This window comes from Ornithorhynchus anatinus, chromosome X5 (assembly GCF_004115215.2).
Source record: "Ornithorhynchus anatinus isolate Pmale09 chromosome X5, mOrnAna1.pri.v4, whole genome shotgun sequence".
Lineage (NCBI taxonomy): Eukaryota > Metazoa > Chordata > Mammalia > Monotremata > Ornithorhynchidae > Ornithorhynchus > Ornithorhynchus anatinus.
In genome coordinates, this window is record NC_041753.1 from 7,239,015 (window position 1) to 7,257,330 (window position 18,316).

The 18,316-nt window shown below is 56.9% G+C and overlaps 2 protein-coding genes across 6 annotated transcripts; one reads left to right on the forward strand and one right to left on the reverse strand.

Moving 5' to 3' along the window:
* Positions 1-1,513: 1,513 nt before the first annotated feature.
* ASGR1 (asialoglycoprotein receptor 1) lies at positions 1,514-7,152 on the forward strand. 5 transcript variants are annotated; one of them, XM_029055361.2, is made up of 10 exons: positions 1,514-1,688; positions 1,927-2,025; positions 2,403-2,570; positions 3,136-3,231; positions 3,544-3,639; positions 4,408-4,479; positions 4,947-5,033; positions 5,345-5,496; positions 6,129-6,235; positions 6,549-7,152. In XM_029055361.2, exons 2-10 carry the CDS (start codon positions 1,959-1,961, stop codon positions 6,703-6,705), a joined length of 1,002 nt encoding a protein of 333 aa, XP_028911194.1. In that variant the 5' UTR covers positions 1,514-1,688; positions 1,927-1,958; the 3' UTR covers positions 6,706-7,152. The 5 variants fall into 5 exon arrangements, with proteins under 5 accessions (XP_028911194.1, XP_028911197.1, XP_028911196.1 ...); XM_029055364.2 differs by having other exon boundaries at positions 1,950-2,025; positions 2,454-2,570; XM_029055363.2 differs by having other exon boundaries at positions 1,514-1,684.
* A 1,969-nt stretch (positions 7,153-9,121) lies between these two features.
* On the reverse strand, positions 9,122-17,648 carry LOC100091925 (monocarboxylate transporter 13-like). The gene is made up of 4 exons (XM_029055350.2): positions 17,433-17,648; positions 17,110-17,253; positions 13,166-13,909; positions 9,122-9,775 (listed from the first exon to the last, which is right to left on the reverse strand). The coding sequence occupies exons 1-4, from the start codon at positions 17,629-17,631 to the stop codon at positions 9,540-9,542; spliced, it is 1,323 nt and encodes a 440-aa protein (XP_028911183.1). The 5' UTR covers positions 17,632-17,648; the 3' UTR covers positions 9,122-9,539.
* Positions 17,649-18,316: the final 668 nt, after the last annotated feature.

Consider the following 18,316-nt stretch of genomic DNA (forward strand, 5'->3'; position numbering starts at 1 on the left):
TGGCAGAGCTGGGATTAGAACTCGTGTCCTCTGACTCCCAAACCTGTGCTCCTTCCACTGTGAGCCCCAACTGGAACAATCTGATTACCTCGTATCGTCCCCAGTGCTGAGAACAGTACTTGGCACATAGTAAGCGCTAAACGAATACCATAATAATAATAATGATCCCCATCCCCACTGGGTTTACAGACTAGCAGGGTCAAAGAAATCTCCCCACTGGGTTTACAGACTAGCAGGGTCAAAGAAATCTTTACCGAGCCCTTACTGGGTTCAAGGCACTGAGCTAAAATGGGATATAATGAAATAGAGAGTAGAGAAGCTGTGTGGCCTAATGGATACAGCACAGGTCTGGTAGTCAGAAGGACCTGGGTTCTAAACCCAGCTCTGACACTTGCCTACTGTGACCTTGGGCAAGTCACTTCATTTCTCTGGGTTTCAGTTTACCTCATATGTAAAACAGGGATTAAAACTGTGAGCCCCTTATGAGGCAGGGACTTGGGGTTTTGGGTTTTTGGGGGGGGGGGGGCATTTGTTAAGTGCTTACTATGTGCCAGGGACTGTTCTAAGTTCTGGGATAGATTAAAAAGTAATCAGGTTGGACACATTCCATGTCCCACATAGGGCTTACAGATGTAATCCCCATTAGAACAGATTAGCTTGCATCTACCCAGTGCTTAGTACAATGTCCAGTACATAGTAAATACTTAAATACCATAAAAAAGTAGAGCAATATTGGTTCCTGATGGGGGGGGGGGGGACTCACAGTGTAAGAGGGGGGCTGGGTGTTGAAGTCTTACCCAGAAGGAAGGGTTTATTACAGAAAGACTGAACCCCAGGCCCCCAATTACTGTCCGAGGGAGCTGCAGGAGGAGTGAGGCTGGAAGTGGGGGGGCAAGTCCCAGTGCTCTGGGGGGAACAGAGGTAGGTCCCCGAGGACTCCTGAGGGGAGCAGGTGTGGGGAAAATGGACTAGGGAATCGGAAGCCTGGGTCCAGGCAGGATAGGGTCAGCGGCTGCCTGGATTGTAGGGGTAAAAAAAAATTAATCAATCAATGGTATTTATCGAGCACAGAGCATTGTACTAAACGCTTGGGAGAGTACGCTATAATAGAGTTAGCAGGACCCATTCCCTGCCTTCAATCAATCGTGTAAACTGAGCTCTTACTGTGCACAGAGCACTGTACTAAAGGATTGGGAGAGCCCAGTATAACACAGCTGGTGGTCAAGTGCCCTGCCCATGGCCAGCTGACAATCTAAAGGGGGAGGCAGAAATGAGAATGAATGACGGAGCTGTATGTTAGTGTCGTGGGGTTGAGGGTGGGGTGGTACAAATCCAAGTGCAAAATCCTGTCAAATCAACAATTCTGCAGAACCTTTGAAATGGGGAAGTGGTGGGGGGTGGGGGTGGGTCTCAGAGGGCGGAGGGCTCCTCCTCCTCCATCCCCCCCGCCACTACTCTGGTCTTTGATCCTCTGGATTTTGATTCCAATTTCTATTTACTTTCCAAAGTCCAGGTCCAGCGGGGGGCTGGAGGGTCATTCGGCTCTCGGCTGGACACCGACGGACACTGGGCCTAGAGATTGCCCCTTCCGTACCCCGTTTCCTGTGACCCCCCACTAGGTGGGGGCAGGGGGTCCTCGGGGGACCCGGATTTTCTACCTCCCAGGGACTTGGAGGGAGAGAAGGCAGGTAATGGGGAGGGGGTCCTGGGTGGTTGAGGGGGTCTTGGAGGAGGGGTTATAGGTAGGTCTTGGACTGGGGACTGTGGGCAGGATTCTGGCGGGAGGGGGTCTGAGGAAGGTGGGAGAGGAGGCAGACAGGTTATCTGGGGTCAGGATGTCTGAGTCCCTGCGGGCATGAGTTGGAGGGGGCGGTGGTGTCGGGGTAGGTGGAGTCGATGTGGGACTGAGGAGACCCTCTGACCCAGGGGTGCCCCTCATCCCCTCAAAGTCTCCCAGGATGACCAAAGACTATGAAGATCTACAGTGTCTGGATACGGAGGAGAACGGAGAGCCAATCGGAAGAGGTGATGGAGCTAGCGGGGGGACAGGGAGAGGGAGAGGAAGAGGAGGGGGAGCAGGGAAGGTGGAGAGCGAGGGGGAGCCACCCCAGATCCCCAGGGAGACAGAGTCTCAGAGGCCTCAGAGCGGAGGAGAGGCATAGTCAGCGCTGAGAACAGTGCTTGGCACATAATAAGCGCTTAAATACCGTTATTATTATCATTATAGTGTCTCCCCCATCCTATTTCCGAGCCCCTGTCTTCCCCGCACCTGCTTCCCTGGAGTTTCCTCAGTCACCCACCTCTGCTCCCCCCGAGCACCCTGGGGATCACTCCTCCCGCAGGGGTCTTGGAAAGTAGAAGGGGACCCCTTCCCTCCCCTTCCCCCTCCCGTCTCTATCCAGGGATGAATGGAGAGGGACTGTCTGGGTTCTCCGGTTCCCCGGCCCGCTCAGGGCTCTCCCCGCAGCGCTCCTTCTTGCAGCAGCTCTGCCCTCCCTGGCGCCTGGCCCTGGTCGCCCTGGGGCTGACTGCCATCCTGGCCGTGGTCCTGACCGCCGTGGGAAGCCAGAGTGAGTGACCGGGGCCGAAAGTGGCCAACGGGAGAGCGGAGAGCCAGAGGAGGCCGCGGGCCGGGAAAGAAGGGAAAGGGGAGAGGAGGAGAAGGAGAGGGGGCAGCCAGAGGAGAAGGGAGAGGAGAAGAGCAGAAGAGAAGGGGAAGGACAGGAGGCAGAGAGGGGAGAAGGGAGAAGAAAGAAGAAGGGGGGCGGGGGAGGAAGAGGGGCGAGTGGAAGAGGAGAGGGAAAGAAAGGAGAGGGGAGGAGCGGGAGAAAAAAGAGGAGGGGAGGAGGAAGAAGGGGAAGGGGAGAAAAGAGGGGAGAGGAGGGGAGGAGGAAAAGGAGAGGAGGGGGAGAAGAAAGAGGAGAGGAGAGAGAGGGGAGAATGGGGAAGATTAGAGGGAAGATGGAGAAGAGGGAGGAGGAAGGAAAGAGAAGTGAGCGGGAAAAGGAGAAGGGCAGAGAAGGAGGAACTGGGAAACAAGGCAGGTTAAAGAGGGATGAGAAGGGTTCGGAGGGAGCCCAGGGCCCAGATGGTGGCGTTGGGGGGGTCCAGCGTGTCCATGTCCTGTGCCCTCAGATTCCAGGCTATGGCAGGAATTGAGGGAGCTGAGGGAGAACATGACCACCTCCAACCACGGCTTGGGGACTGAGCTCCACACACTGAGTGCCGCAGGTGAGAGGGGCAAGGGGGCGGATGGCGGGCAGGATGCCCGGAGCCCGGAGGAGAGGCCGCAGAGGAGAAGAGGAGGGAAGAGAAGGAAGAGGAGGAGAGAGGGAGAAAAAAGGGGAAGGGGGGGGAAGAGGGGAACTTTGGGAAGATTAGAGGGAGGGGGAAGGAGGGGACAGGGAAGGAGGAAACGGGAAACAAGGCAGGTTAAGGAAGGAGGAGAAGGGCACAGAGGGGCACAGGATGGGAGGGGTGGGAACCCAGGGCCCAGGCAGTGGCGTTGGGGGAGTCCAGCGTGTCCTTGCCCTGTGCCCCCAGATTCCAAGCTATGGCAGGAATTGAGGGAGCTGAGCAAGAACACGACCAGCTCCAACCTCGGCTTGGGGACTGAGCTCAACACACTGAGTGCCGCAGGTGAGAGGGGCAAGGGGTCGGGCGGCAGACACCCCGAGAAGAGACTGTCAGCTCGTTGTGGGCAGGGATTGTGTCTGTTGATTGTTGTACTCTCCCAAGCGCTTAGTACAGTGCTCTGCACACAGTAAGCGCTCAATGAATACGATTGAAGGGCAAGTCAGAGCCAGGAGAGGGTGGGAGGGGAAGGGCAGAAACTCTCGACAAGGACAAGGATTGTGTCCCCCTGTAGACTGTAAGATCATCGTGGGCAGGGAATGGGTCTACCAACTCTCAGTTATATTGTACTCTCTGAAGTGCTTAGTATAGTGCTCCACACACCGTAAGCACTCAATAAATGCCACCAATCGATTACCAACATCATACTGTGACCCACATGATCAACTTGCACCTACCCTAGCACTTAGGACAGTGCTTGGCACATAGTAAGTATATAACAAATATAATAATAATGTTCTCCCAAGTTTTCAGTACAGGGTTCTGCACAGTGTTAGCGCTCAATAAATACCGTTGACTAACTGACTGATTACCAATACATAACCGTGTCCGAGCCGATTAACTTGTATCTAACCCAGGGATTAAAACAGTGTTTGGCACACAGTAAGTGCTTACCAAATATAATAATAATAATAATGATGTTCTCTTAAGGGCTTAGTACAGTCCTCTGCACCCAATAAGCGCTGAATACTTTTGATTGATTGAACAAAGATGGGGGGAGGTGTTGGGGATAGCACACCTGGGACCCTAAATCCTCTCCCCTCTCTCCTGCAGGGCACAGTCTGGATGGACAGGTAAAATCATTAGAGTCCAAACTCCAGGAGCAGACACGGATTATGGAAGAAGGTGAGAAACTGGATAGGCAGATTAGGGGGAGTGAGACTGTAGACCATAAACTCCTTATGGGGCGGGAATTTGTCTACCACCTCTGTTATAGTATACCCTCCCAAACGCTTAGTACAGTGCTCTGCACCCAGAAAACGCTCAATAAATACAATTGATTGCCTGAGGGATTGAGGGAGTCTCCAGGGCAGGGATTGGGGGGTGGGGGGGGGTCACATCCGGTCTCAGAGTCAGAAGAGAGGGCAGGAAGGCTTGGAGTGGAAGACAAGCCTTAGGAAGGAGGGTGGAGGAGGCGGGGGTTGGCTGCAGCAGGCGGGATGGGGGTTAGACTTTAGGAGGGACTTCCCAGCTGAGATGAAGGGCTGACTCTAGGGAGCCCCGGGGGCTCACCCTGCCCCTAGGCCCCAGTGAAGGAAGGTTTGCCTGTGTTTGACCGTCTTTATCTTTCCTACCGTCTTCCCTGGGACCAGAACGTTCCAGATTCCAGCTCCACATCCAGCGGTTCCTGGCGGACCTGAGGACCGTCCAGTGTCAGATCACGGAATTGAAGGACAACAGTCAGCGAGGGGACAACGTGGGAAGGGGGGGCCTCACCCCACCCCCGTACCCCGAATCTCAGCTCAGATCCCTTACTTCCCTCCGAAAAAATCTCAGCCCAGACTCCCAGGCTGTATCCCGTCCCTCCTCAACCCCTCTCCCAAATCTCAGCCCAGACCCTCCCATCCCGTCCCTCCCGTTTCCCAAGGCCGCACGCCCTCTCCGAGGCCCTCCCACCCCGCCCCGAGCCCCACCGCTCTGCTGACAGCCGACCTCGATCCCCCTCCACCCCCCGACATGCGCCCCTCCCTCCTTCCCTCTTTCTTCCCAGGCTCCAAGGGCACCTGCTGTCCCCCGAACTGGACCGAGCACAGTGGCAGCTGCTACTGGACCTCCCGGGTGAGCAAGAGCTGGAGCGACGCCAAGCAGTTCTGCCAGACGGAGAATTCCCACCTCGTGGTCATCAACTCCCAGGACGAACAGGTGCAGAGAGGGGAGAGGGGATGCGGGAGGACAAGGAGGAGGGCAGGACAGGGGATGGACAGGGATGAGGAGAGGGAGGAGGCCGGGGAAGAGCAGGGGAGGAGAGAGAGGAGGGGAGGGATGAAGAAGGAGGGGATGGGGAAGATCAGAGAGGAGGGGAGGGAATGGAGGAGAAGGAAGAAGGGAGGGATGGAGGAGGAAAGTCAGCCTATCGTATTTATTGAGTGCTTACTGTGTGCACAGTGCTGGACTAAGCCCTTGGGAGAGTACCCTAGAACAATATAATCGACACATTCTCGACCCACAGCGGGTGTACAGTCTAGAGGAGAGGGAGAAGGGAAGGGAAAGGAGAAGGAGGAAGGAGGGATGGAGGAAGAAAGTCAGTCAGGCAATCGTATCTATTGAGCGCTTACTGTATGCAAAGTACTGGACTAAGCGCTTGGGAGAGTACACTACAACAATATAAGATACACTCCCGAACCACAACGAGTTTACAGTCTGGAGGAGAGAGAGGAAGGCAGAGGAGGGGATGGAGGAGGATCTGGGGAGGACAGGGAAGAGGGCGGGGGAGGGAATGGGGCTGGCGGGGAAGGGCAGGCCGGTGAACTGAACCCTCTCGGGCCCCTGGTCAGAAATTTATCCAGCACTTAACCATACCCGCCTTGATGTGGATCGGACTCACGGACTCGGACGGCAAGTGGAAGTGGGTGGATGACACCGACTACAATAAAACCCCCAAGTGAGTCTCCCGCCCCCTCCCCAGCCCCCCGACCCTGGGGCCTTCCACCAGTTATCTCGGGCTTCGGCTCCCACCTCGACTCCTCCTGCAGCCCCAGAGGCTTCTGGCGAACAGCCAGGTTGTGGTGGGGTCGGGGAAGTGGATGAAGGAAGTCTGCCAGGGCAAACCCCTCCTTACTCTGCTCCATGCCAGACCCAGGCGTGCCCCTGGCAGGCCCAGGGGCTGCTTCGGCCTTGGCTCGGGGGCGGGGGTCCCCAGGGCAGCCCGTGGGGAGGGGGAGGCCATCACCCCGGCCCGCCGCTGTCCTCCCCAGGAACTGGGGTCCCGGTCAGCCGGACGATTACTACGGACACGGCCTTGGGGGCGGCGAAGACTGCGCCCACCTCCTCTCCGACGGCTTATGGAACGACGACCACTGCAGCCGCCTTTACCGCTGGGTGTGCGAGATAGAGCTCAGCAAGTATGCCTAAGAGTCCGAGGCCGACCCCTCCCCACCCCCGGCCCCCGCCCTGACCCTTCGGCTGCCCTGGAACACGTGGAACCTGACGGCATCTCCTCGGAGCCTTCTTAGATCCTTCCCAATCCCGGGGCCTGGAGGCTTCTCGGGGTCGTTCCCACCTCAGGACCAGCCCCTTCTCCTCCTCCCGAGTGCGCAGGCGGGCGTCTGTAAAAGACCTCCAGGGAAGGAAAACGCCAGACGCCCCCCACCTCCCCATTTCTTCTCCCCAGGTCTGCCCTCACTCCCTCTCGCTACGCCTCAGCCCCCTCCTCCTCCGGAGACAGGGTCCCTCTCTCCCTTCAACCTTGCCCCCCCACATTAGCTCCCCCCCCCAGGGCACCGGGGGGTGGTGAGAGAGGAGAGGAGGAGGCTGGGGGAGCCGGGCAGTGAAGAGCCATTAAAGCTAATTGCCTTCCAACCCTCCACGTGTGAATGGGGAGGGGGAGAAGAAATTGGGGGGAGGGAACTTGAGGAGGAGAAGGGGGCTGGAGTAGGGGGAGGGACGGAAGGTGGAATGGGGAGGCAATTCGGACAGAGGGATGGGAGGTGAAGCATGCCCCCTGCCTGCTGTGAGAATTTGGGCAAGTCACTTAACTCCTCTGTTTCCTCATAGGTAAAATGGGGATGCTATACCTGTTCTTCCTCCCGCTTTAGACGGGTTCCAGGTCGGCGTCTGACCTGTGCATTTACCACAGCGCTTACTTAGTACAGGGTTTGGTTCACAGCAGAACTAGTTGGGGTAGAAAGAGAGACGGGACACCTGAATTACGGAGAAAGTTGGTTTCTAGAGGCAACATTTCTAGAGGCACAGCCCCTACTCCCCAGTCCCTTTCAGAGATGCCAATTATGCCATCATTTATGGAAAAACTACAACTCCAATCAGCCCCTGGGAAGCCACCCCTTCCTCCCCAGGCCTGCACCCCTCAGCTCCTCTCACACCAACATACTCACTGTGCTCCCAACTCACCATCAACTTCTTCCCCCTTCGTACGTGACGGACTCCTGCTCTCCCTACCTTCAAAATCCCCTTAAAATCACATCTTCTCCCTCGCTCCTGCTCTGTCACCTCTGCACTTGGATCTGAACCCCTTAAGAACTTGATATTCACCCCATCTCCAGCCTCACCGCAGTTTACGTCCATGTCCTTAGCTTGCCATTCATTCAATCGTATTTATTGAGTGCTTATTGGGTGCAGAGCCACTGTACTAAGCCCTTGGGAGAGTCCAACAGAATGGTAAACAGACATTCCCTGCCCACAACGTGATTACAGTCTAAAGGATCTTATCTCCCCCTCTAGACTGTAAACTCCCTGTGGGCAGAGATTGCGTGTACCAACTACTGTACTGTTTTCTTCCAAGTGCTAGCTAGTGCTCAGTCCACAGTAAATGCTCAATAAATGCCATCAGTTGGTTGAGGGCTACTGAGCCTGTAGCTGCCTGGTGAGGACTGGGGTCCACCCCTGCCCCCCACCCCCATGGAATTCCCCAAGCCTGTCCCCCTCCCCAAAACAGCTAGCTCCAGAACATCACAGGTGACTTCACTACTGCCTTTGCTGTCTGAAGGTCCTTCATCCTCTCAGGCCACCTGGTTTGCCCCCTCTCCCACAGGGCCCTTACCCTTCCTTCCACTCTTCCCTGCCCCAGACCCTGTGATCCCTGTCCCCCACCTCAGACCGGCTCTTCCATCCCCTGGCCTCAGTTCCTTGCCCCACCTGGGCACGTGATGGGCTCTGGTCCCCACGGGGGCGGAGGCGGCGGGAGGCTGACACGGGCCGAGCCCCTGGGGATCCCTCACCGCCCTGCACCCCCACACCACCCAGACCCAGGGAGGCTCCAATGCCCCAGTGTACTGCAACGAGCTGGGGTTGCTCTCTGATCCCAACAGTGGTCAGGAAGTTCCCAGGAAGGGGCCCAGTTCCCAGACAGGCAGGGGGGTGGGGATGGGACGCCAAGATGGCTCAGGGCAGGCTGGAGGAGGGGGGAGGCAGCTGCCATCTGGGTGGGCAGGGACTGTGTCCAACCTGATTCGCTTGGATCTACCTCAATGCTTAGAACAGTTCTCCACACATAATAAGCACTTAAATACCATCATCATCCTCACCATCATTAACCAAGGCAGAAACAGAAGAGAAGCAGAGAAGCAGCATGGCCTAGCGGAGAGAGCACGGGCCCGGAAGTCAGAGGTTCTAATCTCAGCTCCACCACATGTCTGCTGTGTGATCTTGGGCAAGCCACTCCTCTGTACCTCAGTTCTCACATCTGTAAAACGAGGATCAAGACTGCGAGCCCTACGTGGGACAGGGACTGTGTCCGACCTGATTACCTTGTATCTACCCCAGTACTTAGAACAGTGCTTGGCATATAGAAAGCACTTGACGAATACCACAATTATTATTACTATTATTATTATAATTAGGGCACCGGTGCAGGACTCAGTCCACACTGGCCCCTGGGGAGGCGTCCGATCTCCCCTTCACCTGGGTGGAACCCAAAGGCCTGTACCCTGTGACCTCTGCTCCCTGCCCTGTACCAGCCTGCAGCAGAGAACAGAACAGAGCAGATGCACACGTTCGCCTAAGGCACGGATCGTGGACATGAGGGAAGTCAGGGCAGTGGAGAGAAGGGACACAAGCTGGAGTCCTGGGGGGGCCTCCCTTGCCCATCGGCACCATCATGCTTGGAGCCTGTCCACTTCAGCCTCTTCCCGGTGGGGGCGGGCACCCCAGAAGTGGTCTCAGGATCAGGGAAGGACAAGTGGGGGAGACACCCAATTCAACCCCTGGGGACAGAGCCAGGTGTCCGAGCCCTAGCCCTGTTCTTCCCCGGGCCGCCCCTCCTCCCCAGCGCAGCCCGACGGCAGAGAGGCCCGAGCGCCATCCGTGGTGGTGGCCATGGGGTCCCCATCCACGGCGGGGGCGTTCCGGGGGGCCGAGCAGGAGAAGAAGTCAGGCAGGGTGAGGAGGATGGCGCTGCCGGCAAGGAGGAAGCCTCCGGCCACCATGAACGAAGCTGTGAAGTTTCCTGTCTGGTCACGGAGGAAGCCTAGAACCAGGAGACAGAGACAGAGGTGGGGCCATCGGGGATAGAACATCCAACCAGATGGCAGCAGGCCCCGTGTGCCACACAGGCCCAGGATCGAGCCACCCTGGGACCAATGCCAGCCCACGGGGGTCACGCCAACTCCAGCGGACACAGCTGCCAAGAGGGCTTCCCTGACTCAGCCCTCCTTTCCTTTTCTCCCACTCTCTTTTGTGTTGCCCTGACTCGCTTCCTTTATTCACGGCCCCTCCCAACCCCACAGCACTACGTTCCTATCTGTAATTTATTTAATGTCTGTCTCCCATTTAGACTGTAAACTCACTATGGGCAGGGAATGTGTCTTATTATTGTACTGTACTTTCCCAGGTACTTAGAACAGACTAAGCCCCCCCTTTTCCTCTGCTCCTCCTCCCCTTCCCGTTGCCCCGACTCCCTCCCTCTGCTCTAACCCTCACCCCATAGCACTTGTGTATACATGTACATACTTATTATTCTATTTATTTTCTTAATGATGTGCATATACCTATAATTCTATTTATTTATATTAATGCTATTGATATCTGTTTGCTTGCTTTGTTTTTTGTCTGTCTCCCCCCTTCTAGACTGTGAGCTCGTTGCCGAATTGTACTTTCCAAGCACTTAGTACAGTGCTCTGCACACAGTGAGGGCTCAATAAATACGACTGAATGAATTGAAAGAATGAATGAACAGTGTTCTTCATACGGAAAGTACTTAATATATACAACTGAATACACGAATGAAGTCCTCCCCCTGTCAATCTCCTGCCAAGAGCCAAGCCCCCATAGCACCATCCCAAACTCCCCACCTTTTCTTTCTTTTAAATAGTAATATTTTTAAGCACTTACTACATGCCAGACACTGTACTAAGCGATACAAGATACAAGCTGGGGTAGATACAAGCTAATCAGGTTGGTCACAATGTCCCACAAAGGGCTCAGTCTTTATCCCCATTTTACAGATGAGGAAACTGAGGCCCAGAGGAGCGTAGTGATTTGCTCAAGGTCAAACAACAGACAAGTTGGGGAGCCGGAATTAGAACCCAGGTCCTTGTGACTCCCAATCCAGGGTTCTATCCACTAGGCCATTCCGTTTCTCAACCATGGTATTGGTTACGCACTTACTATGTGCCACACATTGTACTAAGCACTGGGGCAGATACAAGCCAATAGGTTTGGATACTTTCGCTGCCCCACATCGGGCTCACAGTCTCAATTCCCACTTTGCAGATGAAGTAACTGAGGACCAGAGAAGTGAAGTGACTTGCCGCAGGTCACACAGCAGACAAGCGACAGAGTCGGGATTAGAACTCAGGCCCTTGTTCTCTATCCACTCGTCCGAGGAGGAGCGGGCACTGCCGCCCCGGGCCGGTGGCAGGATATCCCAGAATCCCCTAAGACACCCAGACATCAGCTCCCATTCTCTGTTCCCCTCCCCCTCACCGGACAATGATTGACAGACCCAGGGTCCTTGGTCTGATCCCTCCTCCCGGGCGAACTCTGATCCCCTGGAGCAAGCCAACTGGCTAGGGGAGCAGGTTGGGCGGAGGGGGACAGGCTGTTCTGCACACCCACTGCACACGTCTGGCACAGCCCGGCCCCTCGTGGAGCGGCACGGGGGGTTGGAGGGTGGGCAGGGGGCTGAGGCCGGCCGGTCCATACCCAGGGAAAGTGACCCTAGCAGGTGGCAGCCCCTGGCTTCATCGGCACCTCTCTGGGGGTGGAAGATGCAGAAGCAGAGCAGCCTAGTGGATCCGAGGACCTGGGTTCTAATCTCAGCTCCGCCGCTTGCTCGCCGCGTGACCTTGGGCATGGCCCCTATCTAATTTCTCAGGGCCTCAGTCACCACACCTGTAAAATGGGGATTCAATACCTCTTTCTCCCTCTACCTTAGACTGTTTGTTCATTCATTCAATCGTATTGACTGCTTACTGTGTGCAGAGCGCTGTACTAAACGCTTGGGAGAATAAACAATAAATGGACATTCCCTGCCCACAGCGAGCTGACAGTCTAGATTGTGAGCTCCTCGTGGGACAGAGAATGTGATTGCCTTGTCTCTCTCCCAGCGTGTAGCACAGTACTTGGCACAGAATAAATGCTTACTGTTATTATGGAATGGAACGGAGGAAGGTGCCTGAGAGAAAAAGTAAAGGCAGGGTGTCAAGGAATCCCCACTTCGCCAACTAGATGGGAAGTTCCGTTAGGGCATAAGGTCCTCGACGGCAGACATCGTCTTTAACTCTTCTATTGGACTCTCCCAAGTGCTTAGTACAGTGCTCTGCACGGAGTAAGAGCTCAGGCAACACCATTGCCTGAATGTAAGCTCTTTGAGGGCAGGGATCGTGTCTACTATTTGTCTGCCATTTGACCTTGGACAAGTCACTTTACTTCTCTGGGCCTCAGTTACCTCATCTAATAATAATAATAATAATAATGTTGGTATTTGTTAAGCGCTTACTATGTGCAGAGCACTGTTCTAAGCGCTGGGGTAAACACAGGGGAATCAGGTTGTCCCACGTGGGGCTCACAGTCTTAATCCCCATTTTACAGATGAGGGAACTGAGGCACAGAGAAGTTAAGTGACTTGCCCACAGTCACACAGCTGACAAGTGGCAGAGCTGGGATTCGAACTCATGAGCCCTGACTCCAAAGCCCGTGCTCTTTCCACTGCGCCACGCTGCTTTTCATCTGTAAAATGGGGAGACTGTGAGACCCATGTGGGACAGGGACTGTCGCCAACTTGATATGCTTGTATCCTCCCCAGAACTTAGCACAGAGCCTGGCACAGAGTAAGCACGTAAGAGTATCACAATTATTATTATTACCAATTCTTGCATAACCCTCTCCCAAGTGCCTGCTACAGTGCTCTGCACATAGTAAATGCTCAATAAGTACCACTAATGATGACGATGATGGCAGTAAGCGCTCAATAACTACAGCTGATTGATTGAAAACTCCTTGAGGACAGGCATTGTAACTACCTACTCTGCCGTACTGGACTCTCCCTAGCGTTCTGCAACCTAGTAAGCGCTCAGTAAATACCACCGATGGATTGTTGGCTCCTTGAGGACAGCTATCGCAAGTCTGTGGAATTGGACTCTCCCAAGCGTTCGGCAAGCAGTAAGCACTCAACAAATACCACTGGTTGACCGAGGGCTCCTTAAAGACAGGGATCTTGTCTACTGACTCTGTATTAGTGGACTCTCCCAAGCACCTAATACAGTGCTCCACACGCACAAAGCACTCAATAACTATCACTGACCGATGGTTTGATTCACCCTCACCCTGGTTGGTTGCCCAGGCCCAAGGGTCCAGGGGATGGTATCCAGGTTCCCCTGGCCCCAACCCCCCGGGAAGTCCCACCCACCCTTCTCACCAGAAAGGGGGGCCCCCAGCAGCCCCCCGACGCTCTCCATCATCTGCAGCAGTCCCAGCGAACTGAAGGCCCGCCCGACCCCGACCAGGTCGGGCAGCGCCGAGAAGGCCACGGGGGTCAGAGCCCCCGAGAAGAAGCCGTAGGCCCCGGCCAGGACCACCAATGGGGCCCCGCCACCTGCGCGGGGCAGGGGCAGCAGAGCCAGGGAGAGGCCGGTCAGCGCGGTCCAGAGCGCCAGCAGGCGGGAGGCCCGGCAGCGGGCCAGGTCTCCCAGGTAGCCGGACACCACCCGGCCCAGCAGGTCGGCCCCGGCGGCCGCCGACACCAGCAGGGCCGCCCGGTAGGGCTCCCAGCCCATGTCCCGGGCGTGGGCCACCAGGTGGACATAAGGGACGAAGTAGCCGGCGTTGACGAGGGTGAGCGCGGCTGCGTAGCGGAGGAAGGGCCCGTGGCGGAGCAGGGCGGTCAACTGGGCCAGCGGGCCGGCGTGGGCCTCGTCCTCCGGCAGCCGCAGTGGCCGCAGCAGGGCCCCGCAGGCCACCAAGTGGAAGGACAGGGCCGACAGGATCAGCAGGGCCCCGCGCCAGGCGTAGTGCTCCACCAGCCACTGAAACAGCGGGGAGAAAGCAAAAGACGAGAGGCCCACGCCCGTCAGGGCCAACCCCGTCGCCAGGGACCGTCGGCGTCGGAAATAACGAGACACGCAGGCCACTGATGGGGTGAAGATCAGGGCCCAGCCCCAGCCTGGAGGGACGAAGAGAGAAAGAGAGAAGGGGGGGGGGGGAGAAGGAGAGAAAGGGGGAGAGTGAGAGAAAGGAGGAAAGAGAGAAATGGGGGAGAGAGAGAGAAAGGAGGGAGGGAGAAAGGGGGAAACTGGGAGAGAAGGGGGGGAGAGAAAGAGAGGAAGGGGGAGAGAGAGAGAAAGGAGGGAGAGGTAGAAGAAGGGAGGAGAAAGGGAAGGGGGAAGAAAAGAGAAAGAAAGGGGGAGACAAAGAGGGGATAACAGAGGGGAAAGGGGGAGATAGAAGGAGAAGGGGAAAGAAAGAGAGAGGGAAAGGGGGAAGAAAGAAGGGAGAAAGAAGAGAGAGGGGAGAGGAAAAGAGGAGGGAGAAAGAGAGGAGGCACAAAGAGATACAGAGAGAGTGGACGAACAAAGAGATAGAGAAGGGGAGAAAGAGCGAGAGGAAGGAGAAAGGGATAGTAATGGAGAGAGAGACTGGGGTCAGGGCCTGGTTGGACACACCCCTCCCCCACTCAGCCCCCGGCCCCTGATCCTCAATTTCCCACCATTCGCTTCTCTCCCTGCTGCCCCCTTCCCGTTCAGGGGCCCAGACATCTGCTAAACTGTCCTCTCCTGGAGGCCAGAGCAGGTCTCGACTGGCTCTACTGTATTACAGTCCCATCCCCCTCTTCCCCCCACCCCCGGCCCAGCGCTTAGGACAGGGTTCTGCACAGGATAAGTGTTCAATAAATACTCCTGGTTGACTGATCTTTACTGATCGTACCTTTAGTGTGAAGAGAAGGAAGCAGGGAGGAGAAGGAACAGGGAGGACGGTGAGGAGGAGGAAGCATTCACTCCATCGTATTTATTTATTGAGCGCTTTCTGTGTGCAGAGCACTATACTAAGTGCTTGGAAAGTACAATTCGGCAACAGATAGAGACCATCCTTACACAACAAAGGGCTCACAGTCTAGAAGGGGGAGACAGACAACAAAACATAACAAGTAAATAGGCGTCAATACCATCAAAAGAGATAAATAGAATTATAGGTATGCACACGTCATTAATAAAATAAATAGAATAATGAATATGTATGTACAAATATACACCAGTGCTGTGGGGCGGGGAAAGGGGTTAAGCAGAGGGAAGGAGTAAGGGCGATGGGGAGGGGAGGAGGAGCAGAAGGAAAGGTTGGTTGGTGTTGGTATTTGTTAAAGTGCTTACTATGTGCAGAGCACTGTTCTAAGCGCTGGGGGAGATACAGGTAATCAGTTGTCCCACGTGAGGCTCACAGTTAATCCCCATTTTACAGATGAGGTAAGTGAGGCACAGAGAAGTTAAGTGACTTGCCCACAGTCACACAGCTGACAAGTGGCAGAGCCGGGAGTAGAACCCATGACCTCTAACTCCGAAGCCCAGGCTCTTTCCACTGAGCCACGCTGAAAGGGAGGGCTCACTCTGGGAAGGTCTCCTGGAGGAGGTGAGCTCTCGGTAGGGACGCAGGAAGGAGGAGGAGGAGAAGGAGGAGGAGGAAGCAGGGAAGAGGAGGAGGTCTCTTGACTCCACTTCCCCTTCCAATTATCGTCTTATCTCCCTCCTACCCTTCCTTTCCAAAATCCTAGAACGAGTCATCTACACTCACTGCCTTGAATTCCTCAACTCCAACTCTCTCCTGGACCCCCTCCAATCTGGCTTCCGTCCCCTCCACTCCACCGAAACTGCCCTCTCAAAGGTCACCACTGAACCCCTTCTTCCCAAATCCAACGGCTCCTACTCTATCCTAATCCTCCTCGACCTCTCGGCTGCCTTTGACACTGTCGACCAACCCCTTCTCCTCCACACTTTACCTCACGTTGGTTTCACGGACTCCGTCCTCTCCCGGTTGTCCGCTTATCTCTCTGGCCGTTCGTTCTCGGTCTCCTTCACGGGTTCCTCCTCCCCCTCCCATCCACTAACTGTAGGGGTTCCTCAAGGGTCAGTTCTTGGCCCTCTTCCAGCTATACTCACTCGGTTGGTGAACTCATTCGCTCCTACGGCTTCAACTATCATCTCTACGCAGATGACACCCAAATCTACATCTCCTCCCCTGTTCTCTCCCCCTCCCTCCAGGCTAGCATCGCCTCCTGCCTTCAGGACGTCCTGGATGTCCGCCCGCCACCGAAAACTCAACATGTCTAAGACTGAGCTCCTTATCTTCCCCTCCCCAAACCCTGTCCTCTCCCCGACTTCCCCGTCACTGTGGACGGCACCACCGTCCTTCCCGTCTCACAGGCCCGCAACCGTGTCATCCTCGACTCCGCTCTCTCATTCACCCCCCACGTCCGATCCGTCACCGACACCTGCCGGTCTCTCCTTCACAATATCGCCACGATCCGCCCTTTCCTCTCCATCCAGACCGCTACCGTGCTGGTACAAGCTCTCATAATATCCCGACGGGATTATTATGTCAGCCTCTTCTCTGATATCTCCCTTCCTCCTGTCTCTCCCCACTCCAGTCTATTCTTCATTCCGCTGCCCGGATCATCTTCCTACGGAAAGGCTCTGGGCATGTCACTCCCCTCCTCAAAAACCTCCAGTTTTTGCCTATCAACTTCCGCATGAAACAAAAACTCCTCACTCTTGGCTTCAAAGCTCTCCATCCCCTTGCCCCCTCCTACCTCACCTCCCTTCTCTCTTTCTACTGCTCACCCCGGACACTCCGCTCCTCCGCCGCTCACCTCCTCACAGTCCCCCGTTGGCGCCCGTACCCACCGTCGACCCCTGGCCCACGTCCTACCGCTGTACTGGAACGCCCTCCCTCCTCACCTCCGCCAAACTCTCTTCTCTTCTTTAAAGTCCTCTACTGAGAGCATACCTCCTCCTCCAGGAGGCCTTCCCAGACCGAGCCCCCCTTTCCCTCTGCTCCCCCTCCCCATTCCCCCTTCTCCCGCCCTCTGCTCTTCCCCCTTCCCCTCAGCACTGTGCGTATTTGTATATATTATTTATTACTCTATTTATTTTGTTAACGACGCGCATATATCCACGATTCTATTTATCTCGACGATGTCTGCGCCAGACTATTTTTTTGCTTTGCCGTCTGTCTGCCCCGTTTGGACCGTGAGCCCGTTGTTGGACGGGGGCTGTCTCTGTCTGCTGCCGAATTGATAAATAGGATCGAATGAATGAACGAGGAGGAGGAGGAGGAGGAGGAGGAGGAGGAGGAGGAGGGGGGCCGGAGACTCACCCGAAAAGAGGCCGATGGTGAGGTAGAGGTGGGTGAGGCTGGTGGCGAAGGAGGCGAGCAGCATCCCCAGGCCGGCCAGGACGCCCCCGGCCATCACCACGGGCCGGGCGCCGAACTGTGTGCTGAACGCGCTGCCCACGGGGCCTGGGGGGAGGGGCACGGGTGGGGGAGGGGTCCTCGCCCCCTCTCCCCCCCCCCCCCATCGAGCGTCTTGGGGCGCGGGGGGAGGGGAGTCCCCGGGGCGGGCGGGGCCGGATGGTGGGATCCCCGGCGTCCCCCCGCCCCCGCCCCCGGCCCGGCCCGGCCCGGCCCCCGCCGCTCACTGCCGAACTGCTGCACGGCGATGCCGATGGAGGCGATCCAGGAGACCCGGGCGACGGGCTCCTCGAAGGCCGCCACGAACTCCACGAAGAAGACCCCGAAGGAGCGCAGGACGCCGAACACCAGGGCGGACTGCACGAAGGCGGCCACCACCACCACCCACCCCCAGCCCCCGTCGGGGGGCTCCGCCGCCAGCGCCATCCCCGCCCCCGGCAGCCCTCGCCCCGGCTACCGGCCCCCCACTATGGCCCGCACGGGGCGCCGCGGGGCGGGGGCGGGGGCGGAGCGGTATAGGCGGGGAGGCGGCCGGACAGGACAGGACAGGACAGGACAGGACAACACAGGAAGCCCTCGCCATTCCGCCGACGGAGGAGGGAGGAGGGAGGAGGGAGGAGGACAAGGGGGCGGGGCCCGAGGGAGCATCGACCAACCCGATTGGCCGAGCTTCCCCCCCCCGGCCTGGCCAGGAGCCAAGCCACGCCCCCTCCCACGCCCCCTCCCATTGGCTCCGCTCGCCCAGGTTAGAGGGGAGGGGGGGCGAGGAGGCAGGCCGCGCCCCCTCCCCCCCGGAGCTCCCCGCCCTCCACCCCCGCCAGGGAGGGCGGCAAGGCAATGGGGGCTAACGCCGTGGGACGGGGATTCCGTCCAACCCGATTACTTTGCATCTCCTCCAGCGCTTAGGCCGGTGCCTGGCACATACTGGCGCTTAACAGATACCCCGGTTTTACAGAGAAGCAGCGTGGCTCAGTGGAAAGAGCCCGGGCTCGGGAGTCAGAGGGCTCCGCCGCTTGCCAGCTGTGTGGCTTTGGGCAAGTCGCCTCACTTCTCTGGGCCTCAGTTCCCTCATCTGTCAAATGGGGATGAAGACTCTGAGCCCCACGGGGGA

Bases quoted from the DNA above. Each gene is read 5' to 3' on its own strand.
- LOC100091925 (XM_029055350.2), bottom strand. From the start codon at position 17,631: ATGGCGCTGGCGGCGGAGCCCCCCGACGGGGGCTGGGGGTGGGTGGTG. The intron at 13,910-17,109 runs GTGAGTCTCCGG...TCGTCCCTCCAG, and splicing joins CACCATCGGCCTCTTTTCGG to GCTGGGGCTGGGCCCTGATC. The intron at 9,776-13,165 runs GTGAGAAGGGTG...TCCTGGTTCTAG, and splicing joins GCTGGGGGCCCCCCTTTCTG to GCTTCCTCCGTGACCAGACA.
- ASGR1 (XM_029055361.2), top strand. From the start codon at position 1,959: ATGACCAAAGACTATGAAGATCTACAGTGTCTGGATACGGAGGAGAAC. The intron at 2,026-2,402 runs GTGATGGAGCTA...GTCTCTATCCAG, and splicing joins CGGAGAGCCAATCGGAAGAG to GGATGAATGGAGAGGGACTG. The intron at 3,640-4,407 runs GTGAGAGGGGCA...TCTCTCCTGCAG, and splicing joins CAACACACTGAGTGCCGCAG to GGCACAGTCTGGATGGACAG.